The 13,191-nt window shown below is 36.5% G+C and overlaps 1 protein-coding gene across 3 annotated transcripts in view; it reads left to right on the forward strand.

Annotated features, from left to right (window-relative positions):
- Positions 1-13,191, forward strand: part of LOC131042489 (mRNA export factor GLE1) — a 152,833-nt gene that overhangs the window by 63,086 nt on the left and 76,556 nt on the right. For all 3 annotated transcript variants that reach the window (XM_057975799.2, XM_057975797.2, XM_057975798.2), the window contains exon 8: positions 4,357-4,472. In XM_057975799.2, the coding sequence (XP_057831782.2) occupies positions 4,357-4,472 (116 nt within the window). The remainder of the gene's footprint in view (positions 1-4,356; positions 4,473-13,191) is intronic.

The raw sequence follows: 13,191 nt of genomic DNA on the forward strand, positions 1-13,191 counted from the left end.
ATACAATGTTTTTAATGAAATATATTATAATAATATAATAATGTCATAATGATAGTTTAATAAATGCTTTCCTATAACTATAGTGTCCCTCTATTGTAATGACTATATATTAAAATTGTGATTCTAGGACACAATATTAGAGGGTCCCATTAAGGGACATTACAGACACATTGACTCCTTAGACTCACCCTTCCCGAGACTTAATTCATGCTTTGCCATTTCCAGGACTTAGGACCCTTGATTAGTTTGAAATTCCAGATTGAATTATCTTTCCAAGTTCTTCTTTCGTATTCTCGCATCCTACTTTGCGAACTAGACAAAAAAAAGATCCTATGCAGGACCTCAACGAGGCAAACCAAAAACGAGAAAGGGGAACCTTGTCTGCGACAGAGAGTGTGTGCAAGGCACAACACATTCGTTGTTTCCAAGTGTTATAATTCTTGCCAATGAACCAGTGACTTTCTTTCCAACATGAACAGGATAGAGACACCATTCCCTCGCAATTCAAAATTATACAAAATAAAAAAGTTTGCTATTTTTAGACTTGTAGGTTAAACCCTAGTCAACACTACAATCACGATTTTATAAAAAAGACGTCAAAAACTTATGAAGTAGCGGCCCATAGTTCCAGAACTCGCCAGGACTCGCCGAGTCTTGGCAAGTCCCGAGTCGAGTCTCCAGGACTCGTGACTCTCCAGGACTCGCTCTAGGCAAAAATCACTAGAAATTGGTTTTTTTGCAGAGTTTTGCCAAGTCTTGTCGATTTTTGGCCGAATCCTGAGTCGGGTCAGCCTTGCCGAGTTCGCGTCGAGTCCGAGTCTCGTTTCTTTTGCCCTAGTCAAATGTCAAAAACACGATTTAAAAATTGTTGTTGAAAATATCTGTGATAAATATTCTGCTTAAAATCTGCAAAACTCAAGAAAATCCTAGCCATTCTACAAATGACCACGATTTGGTAAAAAATCGACAAAAACAACTTAACAAATCTTGTTGTTTGATCTTGAAAGTCACCAAAAACCTTTGCATTTGCAGAAATGACAACACGAACCCATGATTTGACAAAAGGAAGTCCAAAAATTCTTTCCCCGTTAAAAAACCAATCACATGCCACAATTTGGGTGTTAGAAATGTCAAAATATTGCAGAAAAAGCCATGCAAGTCAGAAAAAACCTTGACATTGCGGTTCCTTAAAAAATTGGCACAATTTTCAGCTGCGGGAGGTCATAATTTGCAGATAAAACCCTCAATTTTTATTTAAAAATTGTTTGGGAAATAAGGCATGATTTTTCAAACAAACAAGGCATGCAATTTCATAGAAAATTGGGGGCAAATTTTTGCCTAGAAAAATCCACAGATTTTGTAGAAATATTTTGTCAAAAAACCTTGCATGAATCCTTTCAAATTCGTACGATGTCCTTTTGATAAATTTTGTATCATGAGCGCGAGGTTTCATTGCTGGTAGTAGTTTGTAGAATTCATGCTTTCTCAGATCCCGAGGAGTGACTTGGGCTCTAATACCATAATACGCAAAGTAAAAAATTACAAAATGATTACCAAGATATGTGATATTTACTAAGGAGCAAAAGACTCCTAAAAAAAGAGTTATGAACAAAGATCTATCTGATAAGGGTAAAATCGACAACGAAGAAAGCAGAGGATAAGAATGAGAACTAAAAGAATAAAAAATGTTCCCTAAGTCTATCTTAATGACTTAATTGACCATTATAAACTAATATTACAATATTTCTCTAATACAAATTGCTTCAAAGAAATTATAAGCTTTGTATTGTAGATAAGCTTGAAGGCATAAATTGTGGCCTTTTATCTATTCTTGCAATTAGTTTACCATAGGATTCATGTTTATGAGTTAACTTATCCAATTTGTGTGTAGTTACCTTGCTTAGTCGTCGTTTTTAATTGAATGGTATAGCTGTCTAGTTGTAAGATTTGTTTTTACTTGAAAAGCACAAAATCCTTTATCTAGTGTTGAATGAATGTGTTATCCTTCTAGGCAAAACCAAAAGAATACACATTTACAATTTATTTAACATGAATGTGAACCATCCCGAAAATCATTATAAAGATTGTAACTTATTGTCTAGTTTTAAGTTAGTTTTGAATTGACAAGGAGCTTCCCATTCTAATTCAAAAGAGTGATTTTGTTCCATTTTGTGTTTGACTAAAAGGTGTGAATTAAAACACTAACAAAGTTAATTTTTAACTTGGACTTGGACTTAGTGCTTAGACTCGACAAATTGAAAAACCCCGAAATATAGAGATTTTTGAAGGATTTAAAGCTCTTACTATGCACCCTTCAATGTATCGACTAGAAAGATAACAAACAACTCAGTATAAAAGTGGATTTTAGTTGAAAGAAACATGTTTAAATATGTTAATATTCTCAAGTGTTAGGTGGACAACATTCATGGATTATGATATCCATGGTATCAAAACAAAAATGACAAACTGGAGCCAAGAATTATGGTAGAGAGGAGTTTGTATCACTCAACTTAACATTACTAGCTCTTTGTGGGGTCTTATGCTTGTATTGTGGAGAAGTTTGCAAATGTCGCTACAATCATAGAAGCATTACTTAGGTTAGGGATGGACTTGGCAAACAAAAAGTATAAATGTATCTCAAGTAGTGGGGAAAAAGTTGATGGATTAAAAACATTGAATATTCCACTGGCATGGCCCAAAATGATTTTTTTTGGTCTTTTCAAACTAGTGTGGGGTTATGGTGATGACAGCCCTTGAAGGGTCAAGGGAAATGCCCTTATGCTCCCTGTCTTGATATAGGGCAGGGTTGAGGGGTAGATCCCTTGCCAACAGGCTCAATTAAAGCCTTTGAGACAACATAGACCTTCATGGCGCATGGTATTTTTCACTATTTTAGCACTTCCAACCAAGTTCCAAGTTCTCCAAAGTTCCAAATCCTACAAAAAATACAATTGTTGAATGCATAGAGTAGTAATCAAGCCTTGACAATGTTTGCAGGTTTTTCTTTCAATGGATTGTATTTTTAGCTTCAGTTTTCTTTTTCCTTTGTTGTTTGTGCTAGCAAATGAAATGGATATCATTGTGAAGTGTTAGAGATCAGTTTACATGTTTTAGGTTTAAATATTTTGAAATAATTTTCTTTTTTTCTACTTGACTATCATGGCTGAGCTTTGCAGATGAGACATGGCAAGTCTGACCAGATTTGGTGTGTATGTAGTTTCCAAGTCTCTGGGCCTCATTTTGACTAGTTTTATTCAGGGACTTTCTGAGTTCGGGCAAGTCTTGTAATTGTGAGTTGAATAGTCAAACTATGATGTCAAAAAAGAGCAAAAATTAAAACTAGAAACAAAAATTTACTGGGTTCTTCTCAGTTTGTTTGTGTGTACTGCAAAGTGTCCTAGGTTTGCCCAGTTCTGGTGCAGAGAAAACTAGGATGAATTTTGCCTTTTTTGCAAGCCCTTGGCTTGATTCCCAGGGGACCCAGATTTAGGTTTTAAATATTTTGAAATAATTTTTTTTTTCTACTTGACTATCATGGCTGAACTTTGCAGATGCAACATGGCAAGTCTGACCAGATTTGGTGTGTATGTAGTTTCCAAGTCTCTGGGCCTCATTTTGACTAGTTTTATTCAGGGACTTGCTGAGTTTGGGCAAGTCTTGTAATCGCGAGTTGAATAGTCAAACTAGGATGTCAAAAAAGAGCAAACATTAAAACTAGAAACAAAAATTTACTGGGTTCTTCTCAGTTTGTTTGTGTGTACTGCAAAGTGTACCTAGGTGTGCCCAGTTCTGGTGCAGAGCAAACTAGGATGAATTTTTGCCTTTTTTGCGAGCCCTTGGCTTGACTCTCAGGGAACCCAGATTGAGTGTGTGCTGGACTAATATCTGGGCTGCAGGTTCCCCAAACCAGTAACCTAGGCCAAAATTTTTAGTTGATCAATACATTTCCTTCCATCTCAGTTATTCAAATTCATCACTGATAATATGCTTGCCTTCAGTGCATATTCAAATAACTGCTTTTTTAAACAGAAAATTCCTCAGCCATTTTCTTATACTTGTAAGCAATTGGAATAGTTCTCAATATACTGTTTTCTATTTTAAACCGATCTATAAATTTCCAATAATGCTCTGTACTGGGGAAAAAAAAAAGTAAACTGCAAAGCATTCTCAGTGGGTTTTACTTCAGATTGAACTTGTTTCATGGATACAAGTATTTTACTTGTAATACTATATTTATTGTTTAGACTTGAAATTTAAAAACATTTGCGCAGGACATGATTTCACTACTAGAGGACATGGGACTCTTCTAATAATTTGCCTGAGCAACCTTTTTAGTTTGATCTTTTTATCTGGCAGGTGTGAAAGTCGAAGTTGCTGAAAATGCTGGAAAACTGGAGGTGGAGAGAGTTGGAAAACTAAATGCTATACAGGAGCAGTGTCAGCAGCTAAGATCTGATCCACATTTAAGTAAGGTATAACTTCTTTGCTAAAACTTAATGATTTCCAAACAAATTTCTATAGCAGGCAAGAAAACCATTTTTCTATGAATGAAATTATTTTTCACAGCTTTAAAGTGGTTTTCTTATGTATGAAATTCTCCTTGGAGAGGAAGCTGAAGTCTTCACCCAAAATGAACATGCAACAATACTTTTACCAAGAGGACTAGTAAATCATTGTTGGAAGATCATGAGCAAAAATGTTGTCAAGGGAGAAATCTTTCATAATCGTTTTGAAGTAGAAATAATTCATTCTGTTGGAATAACTTTGTTTACTTCATTTGACCGATCTTGTGTCTAGAATATTTTCTCACAACAGCAGAAGTTTACAAGCATCATTGGTGAACTCATTTGTTTGCAACTTAAAGTCTTTTTTATGTCTTTCAAAAAACAATTTGTTTAGATATTCCTTTATCTTATTTACTTTCTTTCTAGAATTTTTTTCATACAACAGCAGAAAATTACAAGCAAGATTGTTGAACTCAATTGGGCTGTAAATTTAAAGTCTTTTGCAGGTCCTACAAAAACAATTTGATTGGATAGTCCTGTACCTCATGTTTGAACTATTCTTTACAGAGATCTGATACCCATTGAAGGATTTAAGCTTATAATTATTGTGAACTCAAAGGATTTAAGCTTATAATTATTGGGAACTCAACCTATCTATCATCGATCAATAGGACTATTTTGGGCAATACGATAGAGATATACAAAACAAACTCTTATGTCTAACAACTTATAAAACAAACTATTCAAAGCTATTAAATTTTTTTTTGGAAAGATATTGTACACAGCACCTCTGCCCACAAAGAGCATAAATAACTATTTTATAGAGAGGACATTGCAAGATGCCATCATCAGGTTTTACTGTATTGCATTAAAGATGAGTGTGATGCACATTTATGTTTGATTATCTCTATTTGAGGACAAATTTTCAGTGATATATTGAATTCTTTAATATTTATTGTGGCTGATAGAAATGTGTTCTAAACTTTGTTTAAAACTCATATGTAGCCATTGATAAGGTTTTCTCTCACGAGATTCCAATGTACAACTTGTGTGTTTTCCTGTCTAACATGACATTCATGTCTATATGAATCAAGTCTGATTCCTAAACTTCATAAATAGTTTGTTCTATACGTGACCATCATGACATTTTATCATATTGGGTAGTAGCAGAACTGTATTACTAAACGAATGTGCTTCATTTGTGTGGACATGCACACCAAAACATAAACAAGGTTTACTTTATATATATGGCAAATATTAATTTCAAGATGCATAATAAACCCTTGCTTATTTGTGAAATAAATGTTCGAAAAGATGCATCATGTGGAGAACAACAGTAATCTTGCCATTTGTGACATAATTTACTGTGAATGTTTGCACTCATTGCAAATAATTTTACAACCTAAGTAAGATCATCAAGATAAAGATTAGAGACCTAAGAATCTACTAAACAGTTTTACCATATGAGCTAAGCTAAGAAGCCTTAAAAAGAAATTGTTGATGATGATAATCATGTTTAGGGACAACATGTATTGAAAAGTGGTGATAATTATGGGATAGGTTACAATTCAGTTAGTCATTGAAATGTCTATGGTTCATGTTTTTCCTGTTTTGATAAACCCCTTTTTAATAGTTAGGCTCTTTATTTTTTAGAACCTAGCTTGCTGGTTCGGGTTCGAAGAACCGGTACGCCGGTACGGCAAAATTTTGAAAAGGGGTTTGGGTTCGTTAGTACAAAAACATGTAATTTTTTTTTTATATATATATATATATATATATGCAGCCTATAAGCATGAATTAAGATTAGCATGTCACATACCATCATATAAACAACAAAACAAACATAAACTTGTAATCATAGCATCATGATCATACCATAATAGCATCATATACATCAAGTTTAATATCAAAAAGACAAAATATTCAAGTATCATTGTTTCAACTTTCAACAATATAAAGTTTAATCATCAAATGGATCAGCTAATTCATCCTCCTCTCCTCCTCATCATCATCATCGACATTGACATTAGATGAGCCAATGCCACTTGCACTTGCACTATAAGTTTGCTTGCTCTCCGAGTCATCAAGTGTCAATGCAAGAAGCTGAGAAGCGGGAGCATCCAAATCAGTATGCTTTGGCTCTATATCTCACATCTTCGTTTCCCCTTGTGTGTAGTCACGTTGTTTGTGTGAAAGAAGACGTAGGTTGGAATGCACATATACTAAATTCTCCGCTCTTTTTGATAGCAACCTATTGCGCTTTACTAAGTGGATGAAAGAGTATGTGCTCCAATTTCTTTACGAAGCAGATGAACTAGCAACCTATGAAGACAAAGTAAACTATAAATAAACTTGTGATAAATTTTAATTAATTAAACTTGTGATAAAACTTTTACAGCGAGGGGTTGTAGGTGTTGGAAGCATGCACCATGGAAGTACCACAAGCTATGAGCATCCTTCTTGGATCTATGACGAAGTGCATCAACACTTCGACAATTCCCATTTGCGAATTCTATGAACTCATTTGTAACATTATCTTGCAAATCATCATCAGGATATAGTCTAAGAAATGCTGCCTTGTACCCATCAGATACTTCTAGATCTCTCCATGGTGGAATCCTTCCTGGTTTATCAAGAAACTGATTGCTATAGTACTTTGGTGTCAAGGCATAGGCAAGAAGATGCAAAGGAGTGGTCATCTTATTCCACACCTTTCTACAATAATTGCTTTCACTTCTTTGAAGAATTTCTCCTCAGGGTCATTCTCTTTTGCATTTATAGTGAACTTTATTTTTTCAAGCATTGAGTCAATGCCATCATAAATCTCACCAATGCAAGGCCTATCCATGTCGGTATAGCAAATCATACTCATAATGGGCTCAGTGATACTTAGGAGATATGTAACAAGATCCCACCATTTCTCATTCAATATTCTCTCCCTAATTTTTTCTGCCCTCTCATTGCTACTCTGCTTCCATATAGTCCAATTGTTGCTGATCACCATATTGCGTAGTGCCACTCTAACTTTCACAAGTCGTCTTAAGACGATTTTGTTTGATGCAAAACAGGTCTCAGCAACCTATAACACAAATTAATGCCAAAATGATTAAAAAATAAAGACACTTTAAAGAAGAATACACAATATAGCTTACACAATGTTATTATGAACATTGAAATTAAAAAAATCAGAAAATGTAAAATTAAATTACTATTTCACTTACCTTCAATAGCTCCAAATTTGAAAAGGATCTAAAAATCCCTTGAGACATGTGGTGGTTTGTGATGAACATCTGGATGTCCTCAGCCTCTGCATGCACATCTCTGATCCATTTTATTTTAGTCCCAATCCTTTGTAGCATAAGATTGAGTGAATGGACCGCACAAGGTGTCCAAAAGATGTGATCATAGCGTTCCTCAACCAACAAACCAACAACTCTACAATTTCTTGTATTGTCCGTTATGACTTGGACAACATTGCGGGGTCCCATTGACTCAATGACGGAGATGAAAATTTCTGCAATAAATTGGCCATCTTTTACTTGGCCCTCACAATCCACAGCTTTAAAAAACATTGCCCCTTTAGGGGACACCGCTATGACATCGATCAAGGGACGATTTTAAGCATGTTTCCACCCATCTGAAACAATGTTTCCATGTACCTTCTCATAACCTGGGCTCTTATACCCTCTTGGAGCTTCATTAACACTTTTTATCATTTGCTTCCAATATGGGGAGCAAACAACATTGAAAGCCAACCCATTTGCACAAATGCACCTTTCTACATCTTTGTCAGCAATGTCTCTACTCTCATTTTGAAATGCGGTTTCTAAAGGCCCCTTTGTTCTTTTGCGTGTCAAGGGTGGTTCACTTTCAGGTTTATTTGTGGAAAAGAAGGGGTGGTCTTTGTTGTCCTCAGTTTTGTTTTAAAAAATGGACCTTTACATAAATTTTTTGTCAGAAAATAAAAAATTTACTCTATGGCACGCTTCCTGAGGCATAATTTGCTTCACCCTTGGACTTGGCTTAATCCTCAGTCCAGCCTCGAACCACGTTTCAAATTTCATCGGATTCTGGGTTCGTTTGCTATGTTTTTCCTTCAATTTCGGGTTTTTTCTCCCTAATTGCAGGTAGGAAATTTTCCTTAAGTTGCAAGCTTTAATGTTTGATCTTGGAAGCCAAACTTTGTTCACCCTTTCTTCAACCCGCTGTCAAAAAACTTTTGTTTGCAACGCAAATGAGGAGAAATAAGCCAAGATTATGTTTTAGAAGACGCTTTTAGGTTATAAAATTCACTTTTTACATGGCGGATTCCAAAAAAAAATTAAATTTTGCATAAAATATGGCTTTTTTGGCTACCCAACCACCTAGGTTTGACCTGGTTTGATCTTGGTCCGCCCGGGTTCGAGCTAGGTCGAACCCCCACTGAGAAATTCTAACCCTGGTCGAACCAAGGCCGGACTAGACCCGAACTAGGGGTGCCTAGGGGCGAACCCAGTAAGCTAGTTTAGAACAAATATTACATACATTCCATGTTTGTAGGGAGAATTTAACATCGATACCTTTGCCTCCATCATTTATATTTATTATTTCTCTAAAAATGTGTACCTAGTAAGTTAGTAGCATACAAGGAAAAATATTTCTCAGGAATAACTCAGAAAAGTAAAAGATAAAGATTCTTTTCAATTTATCGGGATTGAATCAGGAACCCAGAAAATGTACAAGGAAAGAGTAATAACTGCTGTTTTTTAATATCTTAATCCATCTTAATTGCATAGGGTGAAAGAGTAAAAGTAAAAGAGAGTGTACTACAATATGAGTTTTTCTTATGGATTTTTAGAATATTGATTACAGTGCTCAGTGCATAGTGCACTATAACTACATAGTTTGACTTCAGTTCAAGCCTCAATGTCATTTGCAAACTACAAAGTACAAAATATAAATGTCAACTTACAAAGTACAAACTACGAAATAGCATAAAGTGAATGGAGTCAATGAGGTTAGACATATGAAGTACAATCCACTAAGGGGGCTGCAATCCCTGATGATGAAGCTCCATTAGGTTTTGATACAAAGATGGCAATCTTGTGGAATGCGTTGTTTGGTGCAGTATAGAGAGGCTTAAGAACTGACCTTTTTGTTGCTATTATATATTGGATACCCTAAAAATGCTTTTAATATTTCACTTTAAAATAAATATTTATAGTGTTACACAGATGCTAAATATTAAAGATGCCAACCTTAATGGACAATAGTTGTAGGATAACAAGACTGCATCTTGCAGCAACTGCCAGAAGCAATAAAAAACTTATAGCAGCTGTGGGACAACAAAACCACCTCTTGTAGAAGCTGTGTGAAGCAACTGACAACTAATGGCAGCTGCTTGACAGGAAAACAACCTCCTGCAGCAGCTGAGGGAAGTTGTTTAGCCATTCCGCAGCTACTGTAGGAAGTTATTGGTTGTTTTGCAAAGGAGAGTGTAAATGCTGTGTGAGGAAAATGGAAGGGCTGGATAGGTTGTTTGAGATCAAATTTCAGCATGTCTTGTATAAAGAAATTCTTGGCACTGATCATATACTGCAGAAAAAAATTTGGGATTTAGGTTTAGGGATTTTATTTTTATGCTTTACAATGTCCTAACACTAACCTGAAACCCTTTTAAACACACTTTCAATGTAGTGACTAAGGCCAAAATATTTAATATTTAAATAAGTCACGTTTGGGAGAAAAGGATAAATTAAGTTATAAAGTGTTTTTAGTTCTTTCCTTCCGGAAGTTTCACGGAAAAGTTATAAAAGAGGGTTTGGGTTCTCATTTTCAAGATATAGAAGATTGAGAGCTATTTTTATTTCTGCGTGGAGATTTGTTAGATTTGAGCTTGAGGTCAAACTTTGGTTGTGGGTTGAAACCCCAAGGGTTTTTGGAGCTAAGGATGTGTTGTGTGTTGCACACACTCCCTGTCGCCGACAGAGTCCCCCTCTTTAGTTTTCAGCCTTCCTCCTGCTGAGTTTCAAGTTTTGATTTTTGTCTGCCGTCCCTTTTTGTTAGGATCCAGGAAGTGGTGAAGCATTAGGCTTTGTGGTCCTTAAAAGAAAGGGCGTGTTTGTATTTTAGGTCATGTGGCCTAGAAGTTCTGTGCGGAGAGTTTCGCATTTTGAATACCCAAAATCAATCCAAGGGAAACCTAGTTTTAAAGCCTGAGAGTCTGCTAGGTAGGCAAGAGTGTCAATTCCAAAACCTTGCGAAATGGCCTTTTGGGCCGAATTTCGCCAATTGGAGGAAAGCGCCTAAGTTTCAAGAGTTTGTAAAAATTCCTCAGGAGCCCGATTTTCGCCAAATGGAAGCAAAGCGTCTAAGTTTTGTAACCTTTTCAAAACTCGCCTTTGGTCCAATTTTTTCGAGTCAGAGAGTTAAAACGTGAAAAGTTATAAAAGGCTTGCAAAAGGGCCATTTAGGCTGAACTTAGGGGCATAAAGGTTAAAACGCTAAAGTAATAAAACTTTTCAAAGCTCTCATTTAGGCCAATTTTCGCTAAATGGGGGTAAAGTGAAAAAATGCAAAACTTAAAAACTTTGCAAAAGACCCAAGTCGCCTGAAGTTTGCCGAGCTAAGGTAAAGCATCAAAACAAAAGCTTTCAAAATTGCAATTTAGGCCGATTTTCAAGAGCCTAAGAGAAGCGTTAAAATTTAAAACCTTGCAAAAAGTGCTTTTAGGCCAATTTTCGCCAAATCAGAGGAAAGTGTTAAAAACCAATTTTTTTTTCAAAACTCCCCTTTGGTCCGATTTTCGGGGCCTCGAGTTAAAACGCAAAAAGGAAGTTTGCAAATGTGCCTTTTAGGCCTAATTCCGAAAGCGTAGAGTGAAGGCATTTTAAGTAAAAAAAAACTTTTCAAAAGGGCTTCTTGACCCAAAAATAGGCCAAAAGTAAGTAAACGTCGAAAAATGATAAACTTTTCAAAGTACACCTTTAGGCCAAATTTCGCCTAAACACGTGGAAGTGCAAACTTGTAAACTTTTTTCAAAAAGGCCTTTCAGGCCGAATTGCGCAAACCAAGTGAAAACATAAAAGTTTAAAAACTTTTCAAGAGTGCCACAGACCTGAAATTCGGCAGGCACATGAGAATCGCGATATTTTGGAAAAGGGCATCATAAGTTTTAAAATCTTGCAAAAAGTCCATTTCTGTCGAAAATCGCTAAAGCGATAGGAACAGTATTAGGTTTTCAAAGTTTGCATTTGCCTTCTCAGCTCTGGAAATCGCCCAGCACCCAAAATCAGCCAGACAACTCGAAATCGCCAAAAGGAGGTGGAAATCGTGAAGTAAAAGGGGGCGTTAAACTTGAAGGTATTTGCATTCCAGCCCTTTCATCCCGAAATTAGGAGAATCGCAGTTTTTTCCCTAGGGCGTCTTTCTTTACGAGTTTGCAAAGAGTGCTCCCAGTCTGAAAATCGGCAAGTATAGTCCAGTATCGCGAAAGCATAAGTTAGGAAGAGCGGAAAGGAAAGGCATTTTTTAAAGTTTTCAAAAGAACCTTGCAAGCCGAATTTGCACAAAGCTTTTCTAAACCCGTAGTTTGGGGAGATCGCAGGAAAAACACCTTGTGAACCAGGTATGACTCGTTTTGTCTCCTTTAAAATCATTTAAATAAATGCAATACTAGTCACTACGCTTAAACGGTTAATGGAGAATTAATCAGGTGAAATTTTGTGAATTACAATTTTCTTTTGAAAGATACTGAGCAAAGCGTTAAACATAGCGTAAAGGCAAAGCGAAAATTCAGACTTAGAGCAATTTTGAACATTTTGAAAACTGAATAGGCAAAACTTTTCCCCAAGTACGAAAATTGGCAATCATTAAACACCCGAGCCCTGAACCGCAGCCAAGTAGAAGATTTTAAACAAAGGGCTTAATTCCCTATTTGATAGCATTTTACTTCCAAATTAATCGGGCTTTTTGCTGAAGCATCGTACTTTCTTCGAATTTCAGTTTTCCCGTTGATCCTTATGTCCTAGCATCATCCTCTATTTTGACTAACCTGTTTGTTTCCTTCATCTCGTCTCGTAATCCGCGTCCGGTTGTGCAGGAGAAATGCCTAAAGTTGCGGTAGAATCCTCAAAGACGCCTGGTGCAACCGGAACATCTCGGGTCTCTAAATCTGACATTCCCCGTAAAGGCGAGAAGATGAAGTACCAGTACCAGAGAGGAGGATTGAGGGAGTCAAAAGTCCAGATCATATGGGAAAAGATAGGTGATATTGATTTGGGCCACATAGACATTTAGGACTTCAGAGACCGGGTATATTCTCCTAATGCCTATGGCAAGCCCAGGGGGTGATGGAAAGTGGTATCGCTTAGGCGGCAGGTTTCCCTCCATCCATGCAGAATTATGAGCTAGTAGTTGAGGCTGCCCGACATTATCAGCCAGAGACCAGATTAGTGGTTCTAGAAAATATAGTGCTAGTTGATTTCACACCTGAGGCCATTTGGGATGCATTTGACATCCCATTCCCGGATAATCCCATTGCTACAACCATAGATGAAGGACATTGATAAACGAAGAATGGTATAAGGAGAGAAGGCCTCCGAGTATTAGAATCAGTAAAAGGACCCCCAGAAGTGACTTTCATAACGAGAATGGTGATATGGTCACCTTACTCAGCCGAGTTATGGGACTCCCTCAATCAAACTTT

This window comes from Cryptomeria japonica, chromosome 1 (assembly GCF_030272615.1).
Source record: "Cryptomeria japonica chromosome 1, Sugi_1.0, whole genome shotgun sequence".
NCBI classification, from domain to species: domain Eukaryota; kingdom Viridiplantae; phylum Streptophyta; class Pinopsida; order Cupressales; family Cupressaceae; genus Cryptomeria; species Cryptomeria japonica.